This window comes from Eutrigla gurnardus, assembly GCF_963514095.1.
Source record: "Eutrigla gurnardus genome assembly, chromosome: 2".
Classification (NCBI taxonomy): domain Eukaryota; kingdom Metazoa; phylum Chordata; class Actinopteri; order Perciformes; family Triglidae; genus Eutrigla; species Eutrigla gurnardus.
This window is the reverse complement of record NC_139916.1, coordinates 18,576,011-18,600,345: the sequence shown is the minus strand read 5'-3', so window position 1 is coordinate 18,600,345 and position 24,335 is coordinate 18,576,011. Positions and strand designations below refer to the sequence as shown.

Below are 24,335 nucleotides of genomic sequence, written 5' to 3'. Positions count from 1 at the left end.
CCCGCCACCCTCTCGCTGTGAGGCGACCCTGCTACCCACTACACCACCCTGTATGTCTCCTCAGACACAAGTGGCTCGACCTTCTCCCTGTAGGCAAAACCACCGTTGTCATCTGTGTGTGTTGGAGACATGTACAGGCGTGCAGTCGTAGATGAAACGGGAGTAGAGGACAGGACACAGTGTGGCACGTTGATATTCAGAGTGAGAATTGAGGAGTAGTACTTCCTAACCCAACAGAGCTGAGTCTGTTGGGTTAGGAAGTCCAGTATCCAGTTGCAGAGGGGGGTGCTGATGTCTAGATCATAGAGTTTGATGATCAGTTTGGAGATGGTGATGGTGTTGAATGCTGAGCTGAAGTGAATGAAGAGCGCTCTCACATCAATGTTGTTGTTGTTGTTGTTCAGGCAGCTGGCCCCCCTCGCACATTGCATTTGCATAATATAGGAGGCCTCTGTGTGGTGGTTTCGGACTGGAGTAGGCTTTTGTTCCTTACAAGCAGTTAGCTCCTCCAAATTAAAGCTGTAAATGTGTCTTTTTACACATGTGTATATACAGATACAACGCTTAACAACAGGATTGTTGTGGAACTCAAATTGTTAACTGGACTGGTATTATTTTATCAAATTAGGAAATACACATTAATGTAAAATAATTAACCAAAGTACATCATATTGACCAATATCCCACAATAGAATAGAATACAATATAGAATAGTAATATCATTGATATTTATATAATTCCTGAAATTCAGTTATGGCTTTGGTGTGCCTCCTCAAGATTGTAAGTGGCCCCAGTGACCACCCCAATGAAAAAAGACCTGCGCCACTGCAGGTGGGAGAGGGTGTGGCAGGGTGATGAAGTCCTCTGTACTCCTGTTCTGGTCTTCGGCAAATCGGAGGGGTCCACTGTGGGTGGTCTGCTGGTATTGATGTGAGCCAGGACCATGTTGGTGGGAGTGAATGCAACAGGATGGAATTCATTAAGGCAGATGTGTGTTTAGGCACCTGCACAATGGCGGTGGTTTTAAAGCACGTGGTCACAGCTGCTCTGGCCGCGACGGGTTGAAGATATCTATCAGGACCTCGGTCAGCTGCCCAGCACAGACCCTGAACACGCACCAAGGAATGCTATCAGGGCCAGTAGCCTTACGTGCTTTTATCCTGCCGAGTGCAGCCCACACATTGGTGGGGGAGCTTGTGAGGTCTGCTGGAAGCACAGCTTCGATGGCTGCCTCGTGGTTATCCATGTCAATACTGTTGTGCTCATCAGGGAAGGAGCTGTCATTGGTTGGGTGGGTGGCGTTGGAGGGTTTGTATAGTCCATGCTAGCCTGGATGTCCCAACCCAGCTTGTGGCTGTGTGTGGCACTCTTGATGACCCTCTTCCGGTTAGTTCTGGGGGAACTGGACCAGAGGATCACCTGATCTGAAAGTGGTGCTGTACCCCTTCAGCAGGAGGTTAGGAGGTTTTGGAGGTCTTGGGATGTGTTTGGTTACTTTCCAGTTTTATTTTGAAGTTCCCCGCCTGTCTTTGTGGCTGTTCCCTTTAGTTTCCACCAATCAGGTTTTGGCCCTCATGTCTTCCCACCTGTGTCTTGTTGTCTGCTTCTTGTGTATTTTTTCCGTGTCTTTCTGTCCCGGTCAGGTCGTCTGCCTTATACCTGCATCCATGTTCCTGGTGTTTCTGTGTGTTCCTCATTTGTTTTTGTTTTTAGTTCTATCCCTTTTGGTGTTTTTTACTTTGTATTTCCTCCCTAATGTTATGCGTACTAACTCATTATCTTTAAGTTCAAAACACAACCAAAGAGATTGTAACTAACTTATTACATTTGGAAGATCCTAAATTGGAGCCTAAAGGGATGTTGTGTGGCATCTTATCTTCAAACCTTGTTGAGAGTTTTCTGTGAGATACCGGTAACCCCCTAAGTCCCCGTTTTCCCCATATTTTAATGTGCTTGGATCATTGTCGGTGAGCAGGTGTCGACATGTGTTCAAACTGTTATCATGAGAGAGCTGCTGCCTGAAATGTGATGAGGGAGAGGGAAAAACAGGGGAAAGGAATAGAGGTCAGTAGCTAATTACTATTCAGATGAAGTGCCTGTGGGGTAGAAGGAGAGCAGTCTTGCTGCAATTCAAATAATCCGAGGCGAGCGAGTTTAAGAGCGTATACGGAGCTTTGATGTTTCTCTCTACAGCGTCGTGGAAAAACAAAACGGAGCGAGGTGTTCTTCTTCCCCAACGCAACAGTCAAACAGACGAAAGAGGGGAGCTGTGGCAGCGTTGTGTGTTAGGTTCCTCACTGAAATGGATTGTGACCTCCAGCATCAGGACAGACGCGGCGGGGTCACTGTGGGAAAGTCGGTTAACGAGAGGCCCTCGTCACCTCAGCAGAGCTATGCTCTGCCTCTTAAGCAGATTGTTTATTTGAGCGTCAACTGGGAGCAGACAGGAACACATTCTCGTTTTAGGCTTGAAATGAGTTACTGCAAATTATGTTACTTGTGAAGCAGTTTTCACACATGCATTACGGCACTAAGAAACTGATGAGGTCACATTTTTATATATATTGGATATTCCAGTTGCCAGTTTTGCCACATTTACATTTACTGTCTGATATTATTCACCAGCACTTTCACTGATTGGATGCACCGCTTCAAGGGTTTTACCTCTTCTTCCACTGTTGGAGCCTGGATCTGATGATTCAACCATAAAAATAAAAACAGATGCATTTCAAATCATCCAGATGGAAGAGTGATTACATTGGGACGCCAGCCCCTCCCCCATCACCCACTCCTCTCTTTCTCCCTCCCCTCCCTGTGTGGGTCTTTCTGCAGAGAAACTGCCTGTTCACATGAGCTAAAAATAAATCATGTGACTGAGCGCGGCCAACTGTACCGTTCATGCATTACTTATGGAAGTGTTTTCTTTTCTTCCTTTTTTTTTTTTTATTTCCCCTCGAGAAAAGTCCCCGAGTAGATATTGTGTTGCAGTGGACTCGCAGGCAATGCCTCAGTTTGTGTCAGCGTGGAGCGTGTCAGCCTCGTGGTGGTTTAATTGAGGGGATGTTGTAACTGTGACAGACAGCCAAAAACTACAAAAGAAAAGACAGAAGTTGTAATAAAGCGGAAGTATCCTTTTAGTATTGTGATGTATTCTTCTTAATACCACGATTGAATTTGACGATATTGCCCCAGGCGTGTACTGTATGAGGCTGTGTGTCTCAGCAGCCTCATTTCTTAAATGGGGGATTAACTCTCCAGGAGATGAAATAATACAGTAGAGTCACTGGTGGTCACAAAATGGGATCACTTGTCCGATCGGCCGATACCATACAGAGTGGAAGTGAAGCAGGGTTATTACACAGACTTTTTAAACAGGATTGTTATTCTTATATATACTGTAAATCACTGTGTCTTCATGATGAAGAGGAAGTTTGAGAGCGGCTGGACACACTGAGCTCCTCATCGCTTCTAAACAGTAACTAGATAAGTGAATGCAGGCTCTCCAGCTGGATATTTAGTATCTGACAGATTTCCTCACAGAGGAATTTGGCCGTCAGTGCTGGGCTGTCGACAGGGGGCACAGGAGGGACATTTGGCTCTACTGCGTTAGGAGATCTTCTGTCTCCTGGATGTGCCGTCACTCACCTCGATCACTCCTTCCACTGTGCCGCTGGCCTGTTTTATATTCGCACGTCCCCCCCCTCATGTCTTATCCTCGGCGTTCATGCCTCTCTGTTTTCTCTCCGCATCTCTGAATCATCCCATCTCCTACCCACGCTTCCTTACGTTTCCAAATTTAGTCCTGTTTTGTTTTCTCCCTCCGTGTGTCATACTTGAGGCTGGAAGAGAGCCACAGCTTTGATGCCTTCAGCCATCTCCGGAGATTTACTGCAACAACTGTGTGGACCCATCTGTGTTTCCATCGAAGTTTTACTTTGTCTCTGTTGCTCTATCGCCATTGTTCTGCTTAAAGATGTGGTGATAGACCGCATTCGGACCAGTTCATCGTATTATCAAACCAAGAAAACTGTCATTTGGTCCTTACCAAAGCATAAGTCATATTTAGATGGGTCTATTTTACTTTCAAAATGACTCATTTTATCAAGCATGTAGAAATATCTGTTATGTAACGCAGAATGGAAAAGACTAGAGCTGAATATTAAGGCTACTGACAATATGAGTGAAGTGATGTTTATTCTAATCCTATGAAATATAAGTTATAAAATATATAAGTTAATTTGACTTGGTCTGTACGTTTTTTTCTCTGTTTTACAGGCGATATTACACAGAAGGGTTATGAGAAGAAAAGGATCAAACTCCTGGCCCCCTACATCATCCACACTCCAGGTAAAAACCCACCACCGCTCATTCCTGGTTAGCATAACCATGTATACACTATTATGGTTATAAACAAAAGTAATCATATTTCTCTTTTTAGTAAATGTATCTAGTATGACTTTAAATTGATGACTTTGCCATTACTCACAGAATAAATGCTCTGCATAAATTGTTAATGTAAATGTATTTCTTTAATTTTTTTTTTTTTTAATCAAATGGATGGTTTACCAGGTAGCTGATGGAATTTACTAAAATGTTGGTTGATGGATAGAACATGTTTCCTGTTGCTTATCAGGCTACCTGATCAAGTAGACTGAAATGGGTGTGTATATATAATATATAGGATTTTTTTGTAATATAATTATAATAATCTTGATCCATGAGATAAATATGGAATAAGGGAAAGAAAAAATATATATACAAAATGATGATGATGATAATAATAATAATAATGATAATAATAGCTTAAATAAAATATTTAAAAAATCAAATTTTATAATAATTCAAATCAAAGCATTATTCCCGTCCCTAAACTATATCAGATATCCTGTAAAAGTAGTTGAGAGAAATGGTGGCTGATTCCGTTATCAGAGAAGTAAGACTATAAGCAAGATGTGTTAATAATACACTTAATTAATGTTTGTTGTGTTTATTTGACAGTGGAACCACCCCGTCAGAATGAAAGGCAGCCTCCTGCTCCCAGTTCCTCCTCCAGCCATGCCCCTCCCCCCTCCAGCTCGTCCCGTTACCGAGAACGGCGCTCCCGCAGGACACATCGCAGCGGAGGAACAAGGGATGACCGCTACAGATCAGGTCAGAACATTAAAAACAAACTATGTTCAGCTTCCCTTTTTTCTCCAAATGTAAAACACCCCTGAGGGCAGTAGTTTGCTCTGATAAGCTTACAGCGTTCACTTTAGCCGACGTCAGTTTAACTTGTTGTGCAGGCCCGCTTTGCCGCTCAGACACTGGGCTGTTTCAAAGGGACCAATTAAAGAAGTGCAGCCCTGCAGCTGGGGAGCCTCTCAGTGAGGACCCCCCGTCTGTGAAAACAGAGTGATGTCACTGCCTGGCTATGTGTGAGGAGAACAGGAGGGATACTGATCTGCAGGGGAAAACCTGATGCTGACAGAGATAAAGGAAAACAGAGCAGTAATGTGGAGGTGAAAGAGCACAGCGCATGTGAGGAGGGTGTCTGAGTGTCTGTTAGATCAGACTGTAAAAGCATCCTCCCTCCAGGCCCACACCCTGCTGTTTCACTCTTCAATTCTTCCTGTTTCCCCTCTCATACTCCAGCAAGCTAAACACCAGGCTGACAAGTCTAGAGTCTGCTAGGCCGGAAATGTATGGCTGTCATAGACAATCTGACATAAGTAACAGACTATGTATCATCTGATTGGAGGATTCAGAGGGACATTGAGGAGCAGGATTCAGCACAAAGAGGATTGGAGCTGAGAAGATAGAGGCAAAATTAAAATTGGTGCAATATATCAAGTCTGGACTGAGGGGAAGTGGTGCTGTTTGGCTTGGAGGAGTTGGCGTTTTGACTGATGGGTTGAAAGAGACGGCTTTGAGGAGGAGGATGAGAGGGATGATGAGCCTTTTGCCATATAACGAGCCGTCCGTTTGCTCTGTTTGCTGTGTAGTAAGGTTTCAGGTGCAGTAAACGTGTTTTATAGGCTGCTTTCCAAGGAAACAGGAAGGCCTGTCTCCTATCAACCCCCAGTTATTACTCTTCTTAGCCAGCAGTGTAACAACAGAGTATCCAAAAATACTGGTGTGAGGCTGCTGCCGCTACAGTTACACATGTATAAAAATGATTCCAGTACGTCAAATGTGTACTTCTACAATATGAAAGGCCAATATATAAAATACACCACACACCCTTAATGTGCTGATCGCCACGGAGACAGCCATCATCCTCCCAGACATGTGTAAGGAGTCATCCTCTCCTCATGCACCTGTGTGAGGGTGGACGAAGATGATCCACTGATTTGTGATGAGCTAGCACTCAATGGTTTACTTAAATGTGTTGAATTGGAAATTGTGTCTCATAAATAAATAGATGTGGGATTTGGCAACGACATTCGTTGCACTGGTTTTGTTATGTGAACGCGTGGCTGTTCACGGGTCGATGTGCCTGTGGGTGTCATCAAAGTATATCTGCATTTTTTACAGAGTGTGTGGGCTAATGCACAGCTTTGCTCTCTCCTCCTGTCGTGGTTCACTGTTTCAGTGGGAAAACACAGTCTGAGGAGTATCTCCTGTTATGTTGATTCGCTGTTTCTTCGTCAACACTGAGACAAACCTGAAATGTTGCTGACCTTTTATCATTTGATGACATTTTCATCTTTCAGATTTTGTACACTGAACAAAGTGTACAAACGCTTGACTCCTTTTTACCGTTTTCCACAAAAGGAACTTTTCCCCGAATGTTTTAAAGAAAGCAGGATGACCTTTACCTGTCTTTAGACTTGAGGGACCAGTACCTCACCTTAGTTCCCAGGTTGTGCTTTTCCTTATTTTGGAGGCTTTCAGGATGGTAGATCCCCTTTGTTGGGCCCTGCTGCTCGAGAAGACTCACAACACAATTAAAATGAAATAATAACATCAATCAAGGCGCAGAAATGATAAAGCTGTTTTTATTCTTTCCTTCATTGTTCCTTTGCTGTGAATCAGATCCAAAGCTGCCGTTCAAAGTGTGTATTGTCGTCTGTCTGTGCAGATATCCATTCTGAGGCAGTACAAGCCGCACTGGCTAAACACAAGGAGGAGAAGATGGCACTGCCCATGCCGACCAAACGACGCTCCACTTATGTCCAGTCTCCCATCGAAACCCGCACACCACCAGGTAGGACGGGAGGAAGGAGAGCCCTCCCGCTCCGTCGTAACAGTAATTCAAACTCAATGCTCTCTCTCTCTCCTGCTCGCAGACTCCTCATCAGGTTCTGAGGATGAGACGTCTGCGCGCAGGCAGTCGTTGCTGGTCGCCGCTCCGCCTATGCTCAATCCCAACCTGCAGAGCCCGGACTCTTGGATCAACCGCACCGTCCAGGGCTCCTCCACCTCCTCCTCTGCCTCCTCCACCTTGTCTCACGGGGAGGCCAAGCCACAGCCTCAGAGCCAGCCTAAGCCTCAGCCTCAGCCACAGTACAAGCCGCAGTACCAACCTCTGTATCAGCCTCACTACCAACCACAGCACCAGCACCAGCACCAGCACCAGCCTCAGCCTCAGCCTCAGCCTCAGCCCTCAGCCAACACTGCAGCTGTGACGGACATGTTGGCTCACAGTCGCATTGGTGAGACACTAGGCTCATTTATGATTTGATATTCATAGACACCACCTATCTTATTCTTATCTTATATCTTATTACCTGCTGTATGGTAGGTCCTTATTACGTGCACGCTTGTCAATATCCAACACCTGGTATTGTAATTAGAAAGCCAGCTGAAACTTCAGGATTGGCTTCATTCAGACGGTCCTCTCTCTTTACCTGCAGCCCCCCCAGAGAACAGCGCCCCCCCTCCAGATGTGACGGCTATGGCCCCCCCATCCAGAGGGCCGCGGGTCGACCTCACTAACAACGCCATAGTCCGAGGGATGAGCCGCGGGCAGAGCCGCTCCAGCATGATGGAGACTGCGGACGGTAAACGACCAACGCTGCATAAAACTTTAATCTGTTTGTGTGTCTTTGAGGAATCTCACAAATCTCCTCTCTCTTCTAAATAAGCGCTGACCACCAACCATGACATACTATTAATCAGACTGTACTGCTTTCTTTTCTTCTTGATCTTTCTCTACCCTGTCGCATGTTTATTTGACTGGCTGATAGGAAGAGGTAATGTCCAGAGTAAGGAAACCCCTTAATGTATAATGTCTGTAGCCTCCGTTGTTTGCTGTTGTGCCCTTACTCTCCCCCCGTTTTTAATGGATGATTCTTAAAAATAAAATACCACAAAAACAACCTCCACGCACAGAATGAATCCTCACGTGTGATCCCAAACCAAAAAAAACAACAACCCCAGCTCTCGCTGTGTTTTCCTCATGTCGTTGGCACCTATGTGTGCTGCTTTTCATTCCCAAAAGGTATCAATTATCAGTCTGAAATAAAGAATGCCATCTGTTGTGTTATGGGATGAAGAGCAGCAGACTATGAGACGTTTTAGTCGTATCGTGTTTTTGTCACCGGTTGTTCAAGCCACCATGTGTGTGTGTGACTGTGTGTTTGCCCTTGTCCACCTTCATCCACCTTGTAGGAGTTCCTGTGAACAGCAGAGTGTCCACTAAGATCCAGCAGCTGCTCAACACTCTGAAGAGGCCCAAGAGGCCTCCGCTCAGCGAGTTCTTCACCGACGACGCAGAGGAGATCGTAGAAGGTACGCCGCGTCAAGAAAAACTTGACTTTGAGTGTTCCCAAGAGGCTGTATTACATCATATTACAATCTGAGTTTGTGCAGATTTTATATTTCTTATGTATATGTGAATAATATACAGTATTTTACAAATACATATTGGGTACCACTGATAAGTAAGCATTTATTAAATCTGTATTAAATGTCACTGACAGCTTTATCCATGGTTAATAAATCATTAACTAATGCTTTATAGATAAATTATAAGCGATTAATTAGGGCAACATCTGGGTTGTCAGTTTGTAGCAATCGATTTAGGTCCAGCCAAGTAGAAAAAAGTACACCTGTCATTTTAATGGCTTATAACTGATCTGTAAAGCATTATTATTAACTGAATAGCCTTACTTATAAGAAGGTTGCACCCATATGTGGGTACAACATTTTCTATAATTCCCATGTGCAAATTAAAAAAACATACTTAACGTGTGTTATCATCCGTTAATTATAGTTATAATTACTCTTAAATATATATAACAATAATCAGAACACATTATAAAGCATGTTATACTGCCTCATAAGGTCCATTATCATAATACTTCATAAATGCTGGAGATGATGTATGGACTGCATTTAATCCCGGTGGCCTCCATAACGAAACTCATTCATCTGTGTTGTGTTGTCCCTACAGTTCCCCAGCCAGACCCCAACACACCCAAGCCGGAGGGCCGTCAGATCATCCCGGTGAAAGGGGAGCCTTTGGGAGTAGTTAGTAACTGGCCCCCAGCCCTGCAGGCAGCGTTGGCCCGTTGGGGGGCCACTCAGGCGAAGAGCCCCGCCCTCACTGCACTCGACATCACAGGCAAACCTCTCTATACACTGACTTACGGTGAGACACACGACTTCTAATGAGTTCCTGTTCAGACTTCCTTCAGATGATAGAGTGATGGGTGTACTCTGTGACATAGGTTTTTTTTTGGCAGTGGAAAGACAGATAAGCTACCCTCCTGACTAACCTCCCCCCCGCTCTGCCTTCTGTCCGTTAGGGAAGCTGTGGAGTCGCAGCGTGAAGCTGGCGTACACCCTCCTGAACAAGCTGGGCACCAAGAACGAGCAAATCCTCAAACCTGGTGACAAGGTTAGAGAGCAAGCACCAACCCGCCATATGAATATAGCCAAGAGCAATGCAACATTTGTTGCGGCAATGAGGTGCTGAATGTAAAGTTGAATGTCTTGGTAGGTGGCGCTGGTGTACCCCAACAGTGACCCCGGTATGTTCTGGGTGGCCTTCTACGGCTGCCTCCTGGCTGAAGTTATACCTGTACCTATTGAAGTACCACTGTCTCGCAAAGTAAGAAAACCATCAAACATGTACATTTTTTGAGTACAGTTTGTTTCTGTTAAATTGTTAACGTGTGTGTGTGGGGGGGTCTATCAGGACGCAGGTATCAGCCAGGTGGGTTTTCTGCTCGGGAGCTGTGGCGTTGGTCTGGCTCTGACCAGTGAGATCTGTCTGAAGGGTTTACCGAAAACACCCACTGGGGAAATACTGCAGTTTAAAGGTCAGCTCTTTGTTTCGGCTAAATCTCAGGTCACATTCAGGCTGTATGAATTATAGGCATCAATGTTCCCAAAATGGTTGTATAACTTACTTTTCTATAAATAGCAGTGTGATTATTTTACCTTTTACGCATGGCTTTCTCTGATAGGCTGGCCTCGACTAAAGTGGGTGGTGACGGACACTAAATACCTGACCAAGCCTTCCAAAGACTGGCAGCCGCACATCCCCACTGCTAACACGGACCCTGCGTATATAGAGGTAATAGAGCTGCTGATATAGAGCCACTGGTTTTATGGAGACTACACTGTATAACTGACTGACCTGCATGTTAAGTAAGTTAATATGAAAAGCAAAGCACATTGAGGTGATCCTCGTCTTCTCCCTCTCTGTGTAGTACAAGGCAAGCAAGGACGGCACGGTGGTGGGTGTGGCTGTGTCCAAAGTAGCCATGTTGACCCACTGCCAAGCACTGACCCAGGCCTGCAACTACTGCGAGGGTGAGTGGAGATGTGGCACGTCCTCATTATCCATCGCCTGAAGCTTTCTCCATCATCATAGTGGTTGTGAGTCTGACCTCACTTGTGTCTTTCTTCACTTTAAAGGGGAAACTCTAGTGAATGTCCTGGACTTTAAAAAGGATATGGGCCTGTGGCATGGAGTTCTCACGGTAAGTGTGTGTGTGTGTGTGTGTGTGTGTGTGTGTGTGTGTGTGTGTGTGTGTGTGTGTGTGTGTGTGTGTGTGTGTGTGTGTGTGTGTGTGTGTGTGTGTGTGTGTGTGTGTGTGTGTGTGTGTGTGTGTGTGTGTGTGTGTGTGTGTGTGTGTGTGGACTGTTTTAAAAACTACATTTAGTAGAATGTACCAATATGGGTTTTTTGTTGTGATGTAAAAAACGGTTTGTGTTTCCAGGCTGTGATGAACAGGATACACAGTATCAGTGTTCCCTATGCAGTCATGAAGGCGTGTCCTCTCTCCTGGGTACAGAGGGTCCACATCCACAAAGGTATTACTTATCTATAAGCTTGAGTGAGGCCATATGAATCTAATATAAATGATTAAATAAATAATAACATAATATAATAGATTTAGCGTTTAGTGACATGCCACTCTTGTTCCTGTGCAGCTCGTATAGCTTTGGTGAAGTGTCGTGATCTACACTGGGCCATGATGGCTCACCGGGAGCAGAGAGACACCAGTCTGGCTTCACTACGTATGCTGGTTGTTGCCGATGGTGCTAACCCCTGTGAGTACGCCGTGACCCCCCTCAGCTTCGTGAAATTATGTCTTTTCAAACGACATAAATTAGATGTAATCTCTTGAATGCCTTTTCAAAGGGTCGGTTTCTTCCTGCGATGCCTTCCTGAACGTGTTTCAGTCCCACGGGCTGAAACCTGAGGTCATCTGTCCCTGTGCCACCTCCCCCGAGGCAATGACGGTAGCTATACGCAGGTATGTCACCGACTCGATGTTGTGATGGATTACTTTAGCATTATATGAGAGGAAAAAGACAAACACAAGAAAGGATAGCAACCCCTTCCTCCTTCTAATCCACCAGTCTCAGCTGCCTTCCTCCCACCCTCACACTCTCCATTTCCAATCCACCGCTTCACTTGATTTGTAGTTTTTATTGGTGGAGGCAGGGCGGATGAAGATGTAGTCTGCTGTGTGTGTCTATAATGCTGTACATGGGTGGGTGGGCAGATGGCTGACTGTAAGAACAGATGGAATGGATGGAAATGCTCACATTTGATCGAACTCTTCCCTGTGCAGACCGGGAGTACCGGGCACACCCCTCCCGGCCCGTGCTATTCTTTCCCTTGGCGGCCTGAGCCACGGTGTCATCAGGGTCAACACAGAGGACAAGAACTCCGCCCTGACTGTACAAGACGTGGGTCATGTCATGCCTGGAGGTGAGGGCAGAAGGAAAGATAAATTAGTCAAAAAGGATGACATGGATGTAAACCAATTGCAACATAGTGGCAAAATGATTGTATGCTTGTGTGTAAACGATTCAAAATCAATGTAAAATGAACAAGAATCCTATGATGGTGATGACGTTTATAATTAGTTTGTTTTATTACCGTGTTTTTATGACTGTGGTCCAGGCACTTACTTCAGTCAGTACAGCCAACACAACACGGATCACATAGAAGTTAATAGAGCCATCTGCTATAAGAATGAAGCAGGCCAGGTTTGCTTACATGCATGCAAACCATTTCATGAAGTAGTGTCATTATTACATAATTGTATTATGTGTATATATGATACAGACAAACATATTTCCACCTCTCCAAAGTTACACCTCTCAGACAATATATTCTCCTCATGAATACATTTTTGTTGGCAATCTTCAATAGTAAGAGGAGGAGTCCCTGTTTTTAAATGTGCAACTGAAGATCTTTGACATTGCAAAAAAAGATGAAACTTTATCATCCAGGAGGAAAATGTCATGTGGTGTAATGTGCAAAATCCTCGTTTGATTCCTTCCATTTATGACTGTTGCCTTCGTGTGTCTCCAGCTCTGATGTGCATCGTTAGGCCAGATGGGCCTCCTCAGTTGTGTAAAACAGACGAGATAGGTGAGATAATCATCAACTCCCGTGCTGGAGGCAACATGTACTACGGCCTGCCCGGAGTCACCAAAAACACCTTTGAGGTATCAAAGTACAATCACACCCACAACCCACCTGTGGTGACAATCAAACAATGAATTGCTTTCTGTCTGTGGTGTAACTCCATCCTTCCCGCCCGGCCGTGTTCAGGTGATACCGGTAAACGCCAACGGCGTTCCCATTGGAGAGATTCCATTTGTGCGGTCGGGACTCCTGGGATTCGTTGGCCCAGTAAGTCACAGTATAACACCAGTGGTAACTTGAGCTATCCTGGAAACCATCCGTCTCCCTCTGCCTCTCAGCACGGGACTTACAGTATAATGTGTGCGCTCCGGCTCCGTACAGGGCAGCCTGATCTTTGTGGTGGGGAAGATCGAGGGTCTGCTGATGGTGAGCGGGCGGAGACACAACGCTGACGACCTGGTGGCTACCGCTCTCGCCGTGGAGCCGGTCAAGACCGTGTACCGTGGGAGGTGAGGAGACCACGAAACTATATTGTGTAGAACGATTGGCGAGCGCAGTAAAGTGTGAATCCTAATTGACCACTACTGACATCTGGTGGTACAACACTGGGCATGCTGGATGTCATTTTGGTGCTGTGTATAATAGATGTCTGACTTGCACACCCTCTGAATAATCTTTAATATATTTGTGTGTGTTTTTCTGTGCGTCAGGATCGCTGTGTTTTCAATCACAGTGTTTTATGATGAGAGGGTGGTGATTGTGGCGGAGCAGAGGCCGGACGCCAGCGAGGAGGACAGCTTCCAGTGGATGAGCCGAGTGCTTCAGGTAAATCACCTCATCATCTTCTTTCTAACGCTTTTATTGTGAAGCAGCTTTTGCACAAGTGACAGGAAACCATATACAAAATGTAGCTCCGTTTTGTATACAAACATTGTAGGAGGTACTTCATTAGTATGATTATTTTATTATTTATTTATTTTTGACACTAGGGGGCACCCGGTAAAATGATAACGGTGGGAATGTCTGGTTATGTGTCAGGGAATTTTTTTATTTATTTTTTTTGACCAGAGAAAGCAGCAAGTGTGTTTGCTTTGGAGCTGTACATTAGTACATGACTCTTGTTTCCCTCTGCAGGCTATCGACAGCATCCACCAGGTGGGCCTCTACTGTCTCGCTCTGGTCCCAGCCAACACCTTACCGAAAACACCCCTGGGCGGGATCCACATCTCTGACACCAAGCAGTTCTTCTTAGACGGCAACCTGCACCCCTGCAACATCCTAATGTGTCCTCATACATGTGTCACCAACCTGCCCAAGCCCCGCCAGAAGCAGCCCGGTAGGCAATGTTCATCTGCAGACAGTATCCCTAAAGAAAAGACACGTGGAGGATTGTCCTGCATGTTAGAGAGAGTCAGTCAATAGTTTGTCTGCCTTTTCCGTCTCTGATCCTCTTCCTCTCTTGTAGTTGGTGTCGGTCCTGCATCCGTGATGGTGGGCAACCTGGTGGCAGGGAAGAGGATTGCCCAGGCTTCAGGCAGGGACCTCGGCATGATCGAAGACCAGGATCTCGTACGGAAGGTAGCATGACCGTGAACGCTGTTGGGCTCGCTAACTTTGTATCTGATAGCTTTTGAAATCTCCATGTTCAAAAGAACCCGCATGCATGTCCTTCTATGAGCAGGAAACACACGATCAGTACCGATGCCCACACTGTTTTAGCATAGCGAGGTCTGAAGGCTTCCCCCTGCCTCTGTAACAGTGGTCCATGCTCAGCCACAGCTCACTTTTATAGATGTAAGAACAAACCTGGACTCTTCTCTCTTTGTGCTTTCCTTGGATGTAGCTCTGTATGTGGCCCACTGTGATGGTAAGAACGACGGCCCCCTCTTCTGGAATCTTCCCCCCCCATTTTTGTTGATTCTTGTCATGCTCTTAATTTATATTCTATTGTGGTCTTATTTTGTGCGCTTGTGTTAAAATGTGACACAAGCTAAAGTTTGCATGTATTTTTCCTTTTTTCTTTTTTTTTTATATCCGTGTTACAAAATATGCACCTTCTGTTATTTCCCTTGTTTTATTGCAATGGTTCCCTTCACATCCTAAGTTATTGTTCATTATTTTAAAAGCTGTACTGGCACACAGCATGTGGTGTAAATAGTTTGAACGTTGGCAAGAGATAATTTATGCAAGACAGCTGTGTACTGGGGTATGTAGTCTTTGAGCCCCATCTTATTTTGTTTAATTTAGTATTAAATTAAGTCCTTCCATCAGCACATTTTCCTCTGTATAAGCCCTCCGTGGTTGTTTTGTAATAACGTACAAATACTAGCAAAGCACACCGTCGGATATCAGTACATCTAATTATTTTAATTGTTTATTTCAGCATCAGTATTTGACAGAGGCTCTACAGTGGAGGGCACAGACAGATGCAGACCACGTCCTCTTTGTTCTTCTCAATGCCAAGGTATCAGACTGATCTATTCATACGCTGAGAAATATAGTATGTTTTGACTTTAATGCACAAGATTAAAGATGTGCCTTACCCCTTGGGTTTTTGCTAACCTTGTATTTATCCCCTCTGTGTATCACCCCTGGCCTTCAGGGTGTAACGGTGAGCACAGCGACCTGCGTCCAGCTTCACAAGCGTGCGGAGAAGATAGCTGCAGCACTCTGTGAGAAAGGCTGCATCAACACCGGAGAGAACGTAGTTCTGCTTTATCCTCCTGGTGGGTTCTGCCTCTGGTTTATTGAGATTGATTATTGAGGTTTTTGTTTTTACTTCACCTTTATCCTCCATCTTTCTCTCAGGCATTGATTTGATCGCCGCCTTCTACGGCTGTCTCTACGCTGGATGTGTTCCCGTAAATGTCAGACCTCCACACCCTCAGAACCTGGCAGCCACGTTGCCTACAGTCCGCATGATTATTGATGTAAGTGTGTATGCTCCGGTCTTATTGCATGCTCATACATGTGTGTTCATTCATTCCTAATCAGCTATTTGTAGTGGCTCATTTGTAGATGTTATCATTTATAACCAAGAAATATTGAACCTACCTACCTAAAATAACTTGACTGTTCTGTCCCATTTTGTTATTTAATTTGTTTCTGCTAAGTTAGACCTAAATCCCAACCCAAAAAAGTGCACCTGGGTGCACAGAAGGGAGTTATTTGGCTTGTTATACCCAGCCAAATTGAATATGCTACTTAATTAAGCAATAGTTAGCTAGTGGAAAGGCTTTCTGGCAGAAAGTAAAAGCAATCGTAGCATAAAGAGTGGTACTTTTAGGGAGTATTTTCTGTGTCTGCAAATAAATGTTGGCTTCTGACGCCTGGGTGCAAATATCATCTCACATAGAAAAAAAAACAACTGCAGTTGCACCAAAAATCAATAACTTTAACTGAAAAAAAGGGCCGCTAGTGTGCCTGAAATGTTTCTCATTTTATAATTCCATAATTTCTCAAGGCAATCTTGCTTACACAGTAGGTGTGTCCCATTTTAAGTTGGGTTTAGTATTTTTCTCAAATCAATATTTTATCGTCCTCAAAAATCCAAGATCACTTGGTAGATCATGTTGTGTGCATCTGTTTGTGTGCTTTTGGTTGTTTTCATTTTCAGTCATGTGCAGCAGATTTTCCCGTTTAAATGAATCCTGCTTTTGTTATGTTTCCAGGTCAGTAAAGCTGCGTGTATCCTTACCACTCAAACCCTCATGAGGACTCTGCGCTCCAAAGAGGCTGCTGCTTCTGTAAACATTAAAACGTGGCCAACAATCATTGACACAGGTAAGATGCCAAAAGATAGGACTTTTTCCCCGACAACACTTTGACTTGTCATAGCAGGAAAAGCACTTGTGTTACTTATAACGTTAAAGATGGCTCCGGGTTAGAATGATCCCAGTAAGCTGTAACGGAGTGAAGCACCAACCGCTGAGGCAGCTACATGGAAATTCTTTTTAATGGTATTATTTGCACCCGTTTGTGTCCAAGCGTCTTCTGTGAGAAAGGCCTGTTCTCATGCAGAAGCATTAATCATATGCCAATATATTATGTTGAGGTCGTTTTTCATTTCAACACAAAGTGTTGCAAATGAATTTGAAAAGGGAAAATAACATCCCTCTGTCGCCACTATCAGTCCAAAGTTCAATTTGAATACATACTTACATACCACATTAGATATGGAGAGTTTCTTGACAGATGGTTTACTTAGTACAAAGTATTCGTTAAAAAAAATGAATATATTGCTAAATTTAGAATACAAGTTTAAGGATGTTGACCTCATGAAATTCAAAACATCCCATGAAGTCGTTCTGTCAGAAGTGCTCGTGTCAGTTGTTGTGGACCATTTGCAGCATTACGACAAACAGGAAGTGGGACATTTCTCTGCAGTTCTTGCTCTAGTTATTACAAACATTGCTCAGTGGGTTTACAAACTTGTGAGTAGATAAGTGCTTGGTGCAGACTATGTGTCTACTTTGTTCTACTTTTAGTGTGTGGGTATTATATTCTGTCAACCTCTTCGTAACAGCATAAGAATTGATATCTGATTCTAGTACTATCTGAGCACGATAGTATCATAGTGTATGATAGAGAGTATAAAAGCATCTGTTTATTTTTTATTGTGTCATTATTGCTCAATATATTTAATATCTGTTCTCTGTAAAACATGCGCTGTTTTTTTTTCTTTTTTTTTTTGCAGATGACCTTCCTCGCCGCCGGCCTCCACAGATCTATAAGCCGCCCACAGCAGAGATGATTGCTTATCTGGACTTCAGTGTGTCCACTACAGGCATGCTCACTGGGGTCAAGGTGAGACAGACGACCTTCATTGCCAAACGCTGCAGTGTTTGCCCTGGATCCCAATCCAATAAACACTTGCTGTGACTCACGGCTGCTGAGCTCCTATGTGTCTTCCTCCCTCATTTGCCATCTCAAAGTGGCTATAATTGACATATTTATTATTAAAATGGTCAAATGATAATGTGTCATAAAGTATCAGCGGCAGTGATGGACATACAAGTGAATCTGCAGCTCCCCTCAGCTTTACAGAGCTTTATAGTGAGTTTCAGGTCATTGTTTAGCTGTCCGGCCCACAACTTTACTGTTATGGTTCACTCTCACTGCTTCCAGAGCGTCTATTTCATCAGCAGCAGCTGTCGTTGGTGAAAAAGCTCTAAAAAGCACAATGAGTGAAGTGAAAATTGTGGATTGACAGCCTCAAATCAATAGCAGCTTAATAATGCTGCCGTTCTAGGCCGTTATTCAAAACAAGCATAAAATCAATCACAGAAGAGATACATACCTGTAAGCTGGAATATTATATAATGCAGCCCTGTTGCGGTTGAGGTATTCTATGTGAAGGATATTTCAAAGTAGAAGGAGGCAAGCCCGCTTGACAGAAATAGAACATTAGAAAATCATTCCCGGATATGCTATGATATTTCCCTTTGAGTTTCTAAATGTGTCTCGCTGTTTGTCGCAGATCTCTCACGCGGCGGTCAGTGCACTTTGTCGCTCCATAAAGCTGCAGTGTGAACTGTACTCCTCTCGCCAAATAGCCATCTGCCTGGATCCCTACTGTGGCCTCGGCTTTGTCTTGTGGTGCCTCGCAAGGTGCAGTAAACCTACAACACACACACACGCAATGCAGCGTGGGTTTTTTCCCCGTTGTGTTGTTCCCCCTCCATTCATCCGTCTTTTCTCCCTCATTTTCCTTTTTTAGTGTTTACTCAGGTCACCAGTCCGTCCTGATTCCTCCCTTCGAGCTGGAGACCTCCTTGTCTCTGTGGCTGAGCACGCTCAGTCAGTACCGTATCAGGGACACCTTCTGCTCCTACTCCGTCATGGAGCTCTGCACTAAAGGACTGGGTACCCAGACTGAGTTACTCAAGGTGAGGGCCAAGTACACAGAGATTCATGAATGATAGAGGTGGAATATTTCTGAAGGATTTGATCATTTTGTGTGTGTGTGTGTGTGTGTGTGTGTGTGTGTGTGTGTGTGTGTGTGTGTGTGTGTGTGTGTGTGTGTGTGTGTGTGTGTGTGTGTGTGTGTGTGTGTGTGTGTGTGTGTGTGTGTGTTTCAGGCCCGTGGTGTGAGCCTGTCATGTGTGCGGAGCTGCGTGGTGATAGCAGAGGAACGCCCTCGACTAGCCTTGTCGCACTCCTTCTCCAAGCTCTTTAAGGACATCGGGCTCTCGTCTAGAGCCGTCAGCACCGCGTTTGGTTCCAGGGTTAACCTGGCCGTCTGCTTGCAAGTACACAAACCCACTTAACCTTGCTTCACATAGAAGCACACTTTGAATTATGCCGTGATGAGAACCAGTGGGACCTGTATGTACCTGCTCTTTTGTATGTTAAAGGGCACCACCGGTCCGGATCCCTGTACAGTCTACGTGGACATGAAGTCTCTCCGACATGACCGGTAAGAACACATCATTTCAACCAAACGAACACAAATGTGTCCTTAAAGAGTTTAGGTCTTAGATGATATTCCAGAACTGTTAGATATTCTTGTACGCGTCTGCTTACGTATGCGACTTCTGCAGAGTGAGGCTGGTGGAGAGGGGAGCACCTCAGAGTCTTCCTCTGATGGAGTCTGGCAAGGTGAGGCGCTGCATGTGTAATCCCATTGTACAGATTCAGTCAATGAATTGTGACGTTAAAAATGGTGCATGTTGATAATGTATGTTTTCTTCTACAGATACTGCCAGGCGTCCGGGTGATCATTGTAAATCCAGAGACCAGAGGTCCACTTGGAGATTCTCATCTGGGAGAGGTGAGATGTGTTTACTGCACAACATGACCCTGTCTTAAGGTAATGGCGGGAAAAGCCTCACTCCTTCTGTGTCCGAGCTGTCACCCGGTGTGTTCCTCTCTCGCTCAGGTCTGGGTGCACAGCCCTCACAACGCCAGCGGGTACTACACCATCTACGGAGAGGAGAGTCTTCAAGCCAATCACTTCAACACCAAGCTCAGCTTTGGAGACCCACAGACCTTATGGGCCAGGACGGGATACTTGGGTTTTGTGAAGAGAACTGAGCTGTTGGAGGCCAATGGGGGTGAGTAGAGCGTGATGGAGTCTGGATTTGAGACGGTCAGTCTTGATGAGTTTATTTTGAAATAGGTTGTAGATGAGTAACACTTTTAACGCTCATAGCATACATGTCTGGGTGGATTACGTTGCCTGTATTTCTGTGCTCAGATCGGCACGACGCCCTCTTTATTGTTGGCTCACTGGATGAGACCTTGGAGCTTCGGGGGCTGCGCTATCACCCGATTGACATAGAAACCTCTGTGTCCCGGGCTCACCGCAGTATAGCTGAGAGGTGAGACTGGTCTTGAATGGTCTTCCTGACACGCTTCATTAATGTTCTTAGGAAACAACATTTTGACCATTAATATCTACTTCTAAAAAGCAAACTGCTTACATTCAATTACACTGTGACGAAAGCGAATATGTGTATTTCTGAAAACTCTTCCTTTAACATTGCTTTTGGGCTCTCCCTCCACACAGTGCTGTGTTTACGTGGACCAACCTACTGGTGGTGGTGTCCGAGTTGTGTGGTTCGGAGCAGGATGCGCTGGACTTGGTGCCTCTGATAACCAACGTGGTGCTGGAGGAGCACCACCTCATCGTGGGTGTAGTGGTTATTGTGGACCCCGGGGTGATACCCATCAACTCCAGGGGAGAGAAGCAACGCATGCACCTTCGTGACTCTTTCCTCGCTGACCAGCTGGATCCCATCTACGTTGCTTACAACATGTAAGGGGTTGTGGTGATTGGGGCTTTTTTTGGCCATCATCCACAGTCTGGATGCTTCTGCATCATCATCATCACCCCAGCACTTGACTACGGCTTTGGCAGAGGGTGAAAAGTAAAGGCATTATTGCTACCCAGCCCTGTGTGACACCAGCATATCTTGGCCACTGCATGTCTGTGATTGGACCTGCCATGTTGGGAGTTCTTCACTGTGTTTTATAGATAGAATTTTGCAAATAGGACTTAACTTATGGAGCCATAGGAGTGCCATAATAAATAATACAGCTGTAGACGCATGAGCAAATAAATGTGGAAATATGAAGAGGAATACATGAAAGACTATATATGTAAGTAAATATAAAACATGGAAACATGTAGAAAATTAAATAAAATCATTTATAAATTAAATGTGGAAATATAAAGAGAAAATAATTATTATAATTATAAGCATTTTCATTTATTTTCACCTTCATTTGTTAATTTATTTCTGTATATATGTATTTATATATTTTAAATACAATTATTTATCTATTACGGAAGAGCATTAGATTTGAACTCAGAACTTGAAATGTTTCACACGTGGCCCTAATACTCTTCCGTAAAAAATGTTTGTATATATATTTATATATATATATATCTCTTTTTATGTATCGACCTGGTTTGGGCTAAAATATGGGAATCCCAGATGTTATCTCAGGGGGCGTGTTATGTAATAAAGTGGGCATAGCGTGTAGCCTGCAGGACTGCAGATAAACTTCTTATAGCATCACTTCATATGTGCAGGATAGTAATAAATATACATCTAAAACAATCCATAGATGAAAAAATAGAGATACATGAAAATGCTTAAAATTATTCTTTCATATTTAATTATTTGTCTTTATATGTTTCCTTACTCTTAGATTAATTTCTCTTTATATTTCCAATGTTTTTATTTATGTATTTATTCTTTTATCCGTTTATTTAATAGTGCCGTATTTTTTAATTTGCGTATTTATTCCTCTTTATATTCCCATATTTATTTTTCTTATTCACTTACAGATGTATTATTTATTGCGTCACTCCACAATAAGCAACATTTACTGCATATGGCAAAGACTAAAAGCCCTGTGATGCAATTTGTTAAGGGAAGGGTGAAACACATTTAACAGGGCCACTCTTGAAATTAATTCTATATAAAAACGTGCTGTCTTATTCTGTGCTGACCACAAACCCCACGCAAAAATACTTTCCCTTATGTCTCAACACAAATTCCAAGAGCTATTAAAATATTTTTTTATGTGCACACTTGAACGCATGTGCTGAACCCTTATTTTTAACATGGATAAAAAAAAAAGAGGGCGGATAAAAACAAACCATTAAAAAAGTAGTCAGTGCGCGTGCATTATTTAGAAAGACCCCCCCCCCCCCCCCCCCATAATAATGATGCCAAATACAACGTTGCAACTTTCCTGCCCTAATACATTTCCTGCCTTATAAAACTTCAGCCATACATTCCTATCTTCATTTTTAATGAGTCTGTTATTAATGGCTGTTTACTCTTCTTTGGTTTTGACTAGTAGTGGAAATCAGACAGATATCCAAAGGGATCAAAATAAAAGAGGACAGACGCCATATTCAGTACTGTACCTAAAAAGGTGTGTTGTATTTTAGATACTGTACTTTACTGTATAGATATTTTTAATTGTATAAATGTATAAATGATTGACTTGTCTGTCTCAGTTGATGGTTTATGGATAGATAACCCAGCTGAGGGGGGATATTTGTAGCAGATTGTGGATTGTAAATAAGATTTAACAGTTTTGACAGTACTTTTGAAATTGAATAATGGTTGTATAATGGAGGGTAAAGATAATTCACTTTAAAGCATCGTTAGTCATAATATAGATATAACATTGCACTTTCTCAAAAAATGTCTATTTTATTATAACAATGAGGCATTATAGCAAATGGTGCAGGAGCATATATTGAGGAGTCTTGCTTGAGGAGCTTCGAGTTTACCAGGAGGGCTATCACTGTTAATGCCAGGGAACTTTCCTGTTGGCCAGAGAAAGAAAAAATAAAAGGAAAAAACTTGGCCAAAAATCAATATCATGGCTATTTTCAGGCTTCCGGGTTATTTTGTTTAAAACCTAAAATAAAATAGGCCCACAACTGTCCATCTAATATCCTTTGCCATCGTACTTTGTACTACTAAACAGTTACACCCTTCTCACGTTTGTATTGCATAATAGAGCAAGTGTTTGAGAGTTTCTCCCTTTCCTTTCCCTCTTCACACTCTAAGCTCGTTCAAACTGTATTTTGTCATTGTGCAACTTTGTAGAGGGTTACTTTGAATTTCAACAGGATTGTTGTTGGTACTTTAAGTCAATAGAAGTCATCATGTATCTGGATTATTTTCTGTGTTCAGTCACTGGATTTAAAAGCACTTGTGAATGCAGTTGCAAAGCTGAGCCACGTATGAAACATCATTGCATCAAGATGTATTTTGCAAAAATGTATTTGTTTTCCTGTAATGATTTCCTTGTGCTTCTTACCATTATTTATCGGTTCTTTGTACTGGGTTATACTGTATTTCAGTGATGAACACTTAATGTCGACATGTAAATAGTTTTTGTTAATTTTTGGACATTTGCAATTGTCCCATTATAACATTCAATCACACCAATAACACATTATTAGACAGGTGTGTAATCATGTAAAGGTAAACAGGAATATGATCATTGAATTACACTACACTTTGCACTGGTGGTATCACAGTAGGTGTCTACTGTGTGGACTTACTATCCCCATGTCGTGTTGCATTAAATGTGTTACTAATTTTAGAAATATAATGCTTGGCATTTGCTCTTGCAGAGTTGAAGTCCACCTAGAATAAAAACTAATAGCACTTAATGTTAGCTTTAACATTGCATCCTTCATTTGCAGCAGAATGTTTGCATGACTCAGCCAAGCACAAGAAGAAAATCTGCTGGAGGCACATCTCATCTTGAGGCACAAGCGGGGGAGATATATATATGTATGAAATTGTATATTCAGGGAACACAACTCATAACACAGGGATGGACCAGGCGGTCCCTTGGTGCAATCTGACTAATGCCCATAAAATGTAGACAACAGAAATCTCCTTGTAATTAATGCAGAGCTTATGGGCAAAAAGAGGGGTTACTGACGACCAGTGTCCACCGACCATCTACCTGCTTTGGAAGTCTACAAGGGCTTCTTTTGGTTCCCGCTCTTTTTCTCCATCAGAGTTCTTACACACTATGCAATCCAAATGACAGTGCAATTTAATTTCAATGCTTGCACAGTCAGGTGAAATAACGTGATGCTTAAACATTTTGTAATAACTAACAGAGGACTGATTCAATTTAACCAGTAGTGTACTTAAGACTGTGCTCTCTTGAGTTGTTCTATCGATATTTTGTGTATGCACTCTTGGTATGTTGTATATTAATTATTTAGTGAATTCTAAACTGCTCCGTGAGGGTGTGATCCACTGATGAATCTGTCATGTTGGGGGGGGTTAACTGGTATAGTTAAGAAATCAAAGTCATCCCCTTCCCATTTTTCTCACTTATTTTCTATTTTGGTTTGTTGTACTGTGTTTTATACTTTATGGAAAAGTAATACCGAATAAACAAAAGCATTTAATCATTTCAGATGCCCTGATGCCCTGTGTTTCTAATGATGTAACAATCATTTAAATTGTCCTTAAAGCATAGACTCTTTGGATTATTACACTTCCATCCGTAT

At 43.3% G+C, this 24,335-nt stretch overlaps 1 protein-coding gene across 2 annotated transcripts in view; it reads left to right on the top strand.

Moving 5' to 3' along the window:
* dip2bb (disco-interacting protein 2 homolog Bb) overlaps positions 1 to 24,241 on the top strand; it is a 32,162-nt gene extending 7,921 nt beyond the window's left edge. The window contains exons 2-39 of one of the 2 annotated variants that reach the window (XM_084023693.1): positions 4,276 to 4,347; positions 4,999 to 5,151; positions 7,064 to 7,189; positions 7,272 to 7,637; positions 7,839 to 7,985; positions 8,596 to 8,715; positions 9,380 to 9,577; positions 9,735 to 9,826; positions 9,929 to 10,039; positions 10,127 to 10,250; positions 10,398 to 10,507; positions 10,644 to 10,746; positions 10,852 to 10,916; positions 11,157 to 11,250; positions 11,371 to 11,490; positions 11,582 to 11,696; positions 12,018 to 12,157; positions 12,767 to 12,903; positions 13,010 to 13,090; positions 13,205 to 13,332; positions 13,534 to 13,648; positions 13,958 to 14,159; positions 14,289 to 14,401; positions 14,667 to 14,690; positions 15,207 to 15,287; positions 15,426 to 15,549; positions 15,632 to 15,753; positions 16,495 to 16,606; positions 17,520 to 17,629; positions 18,303 to 18,433; positions 18,543 to 18,711; positions 18,904 to 19,074; positions 19,180 to 19,241; positions 19,366 to 19,423; positions 19,521 to 19,595; positions 19,704 to 19,878; positions 20,022 to 20,145; positions 20,334 to 24,241. In XM_084023693.1, coding sequence (XP_083879819.1) covers positions 4,276 to 4,347; positions 4,999 to 5,151; positions 7,064 to 7,189; positions 7,272 to 7,637; positions 7,839 to 7,985; positions 8,596 to 8,715; positions 9,380 to 9,577; positions 9,735 to 9,826; positions 9,929 to 10,039; positions 10,127 to 10,250; positions 10,398 to 10,507; positions 10,644 to 10,746; positions 10,852 to 10,916; positions 11,157 to 11,250; positions 11,371 to 11,490; positions 11,582 to 11,696; positions 12,018 to 12,157; positions 12,767 to 12,903; positions 13,010 to 13,090; positions 13,205 to 13,332; positions 13,534 to 13,648; positions 13,958 to 14,159; positions 14,289 to 14,401; positions 14,667 to 14,690; positions 15,207 to 15,287; positions 15,426 to 15,549; positions 15,632 to 15,753; positions 16,495 to 16,606; positions 17,520 to 17,629; positions 18,303 to 18,433; positions 18,543 to 18,711; positions 18,904 to 19,074; positions 19,180 to 19,241; positions 19,366 to 19,423; positions 19,521 to 19,595; positions 19,704 to 19,878; positions 20,022 to 20,145; positions 20,334 to 20,586 — 4,823 coding nt within the window. In that variant the 3' untranslated portion in view covers positions 20,587 to 24,241. The remainder of the gene's footprint in view (positions 1 to 4,275; positions 4,348 to 4,998; positions 5,152 to 7,063; positions 7,190 to 7,271; positions 7,638 to 7,838; positions 7,986 to 8,595; positions 8,716 to 9,379; positions 9,578 to 9,734; positions 9,827 to 9,928; positions 10,040 to 10,126; positions 10,251 to 10,397; positions 10,508 to 10,643; positions 10,747 to 10,851; positions 10,917 to 11,156; positions 11,251 to 11,370; positions 11,491 to 11,581; positions 11,697 to 12,017; positions 12,158 to 12,766; positions 12,904 to 13,009; positions 13,091 to 13,204; positions 13,333 to 13,533; positions 13,649 to 13,957; positions 14,160 to 14,288; positions 14,402 to 14,666; positions 14,691 to 15,206; positions 15,288 to 15,425; positions 15,550 to 15,631; positions 15,754 to 16,494; positions 16,607 to 17,519; positions 17,630 to 18,302; positions 18,434 to 18,542; positions 18,712 to 18,903; positions 19,075 to 19,179; positions 19,242 to 19,365; positions 19,424 to 19,520; positions 19,596 to 19,703; positions 19,879 to 20,021; positions 20,146 to 20,333) is intronic. The other variant, XM_084023694.1, reaches the window with a different exon arrangement.
* The last annotated feature ends 94 nt before the right edge of the window (positions 24,242 to 24,335 follow it).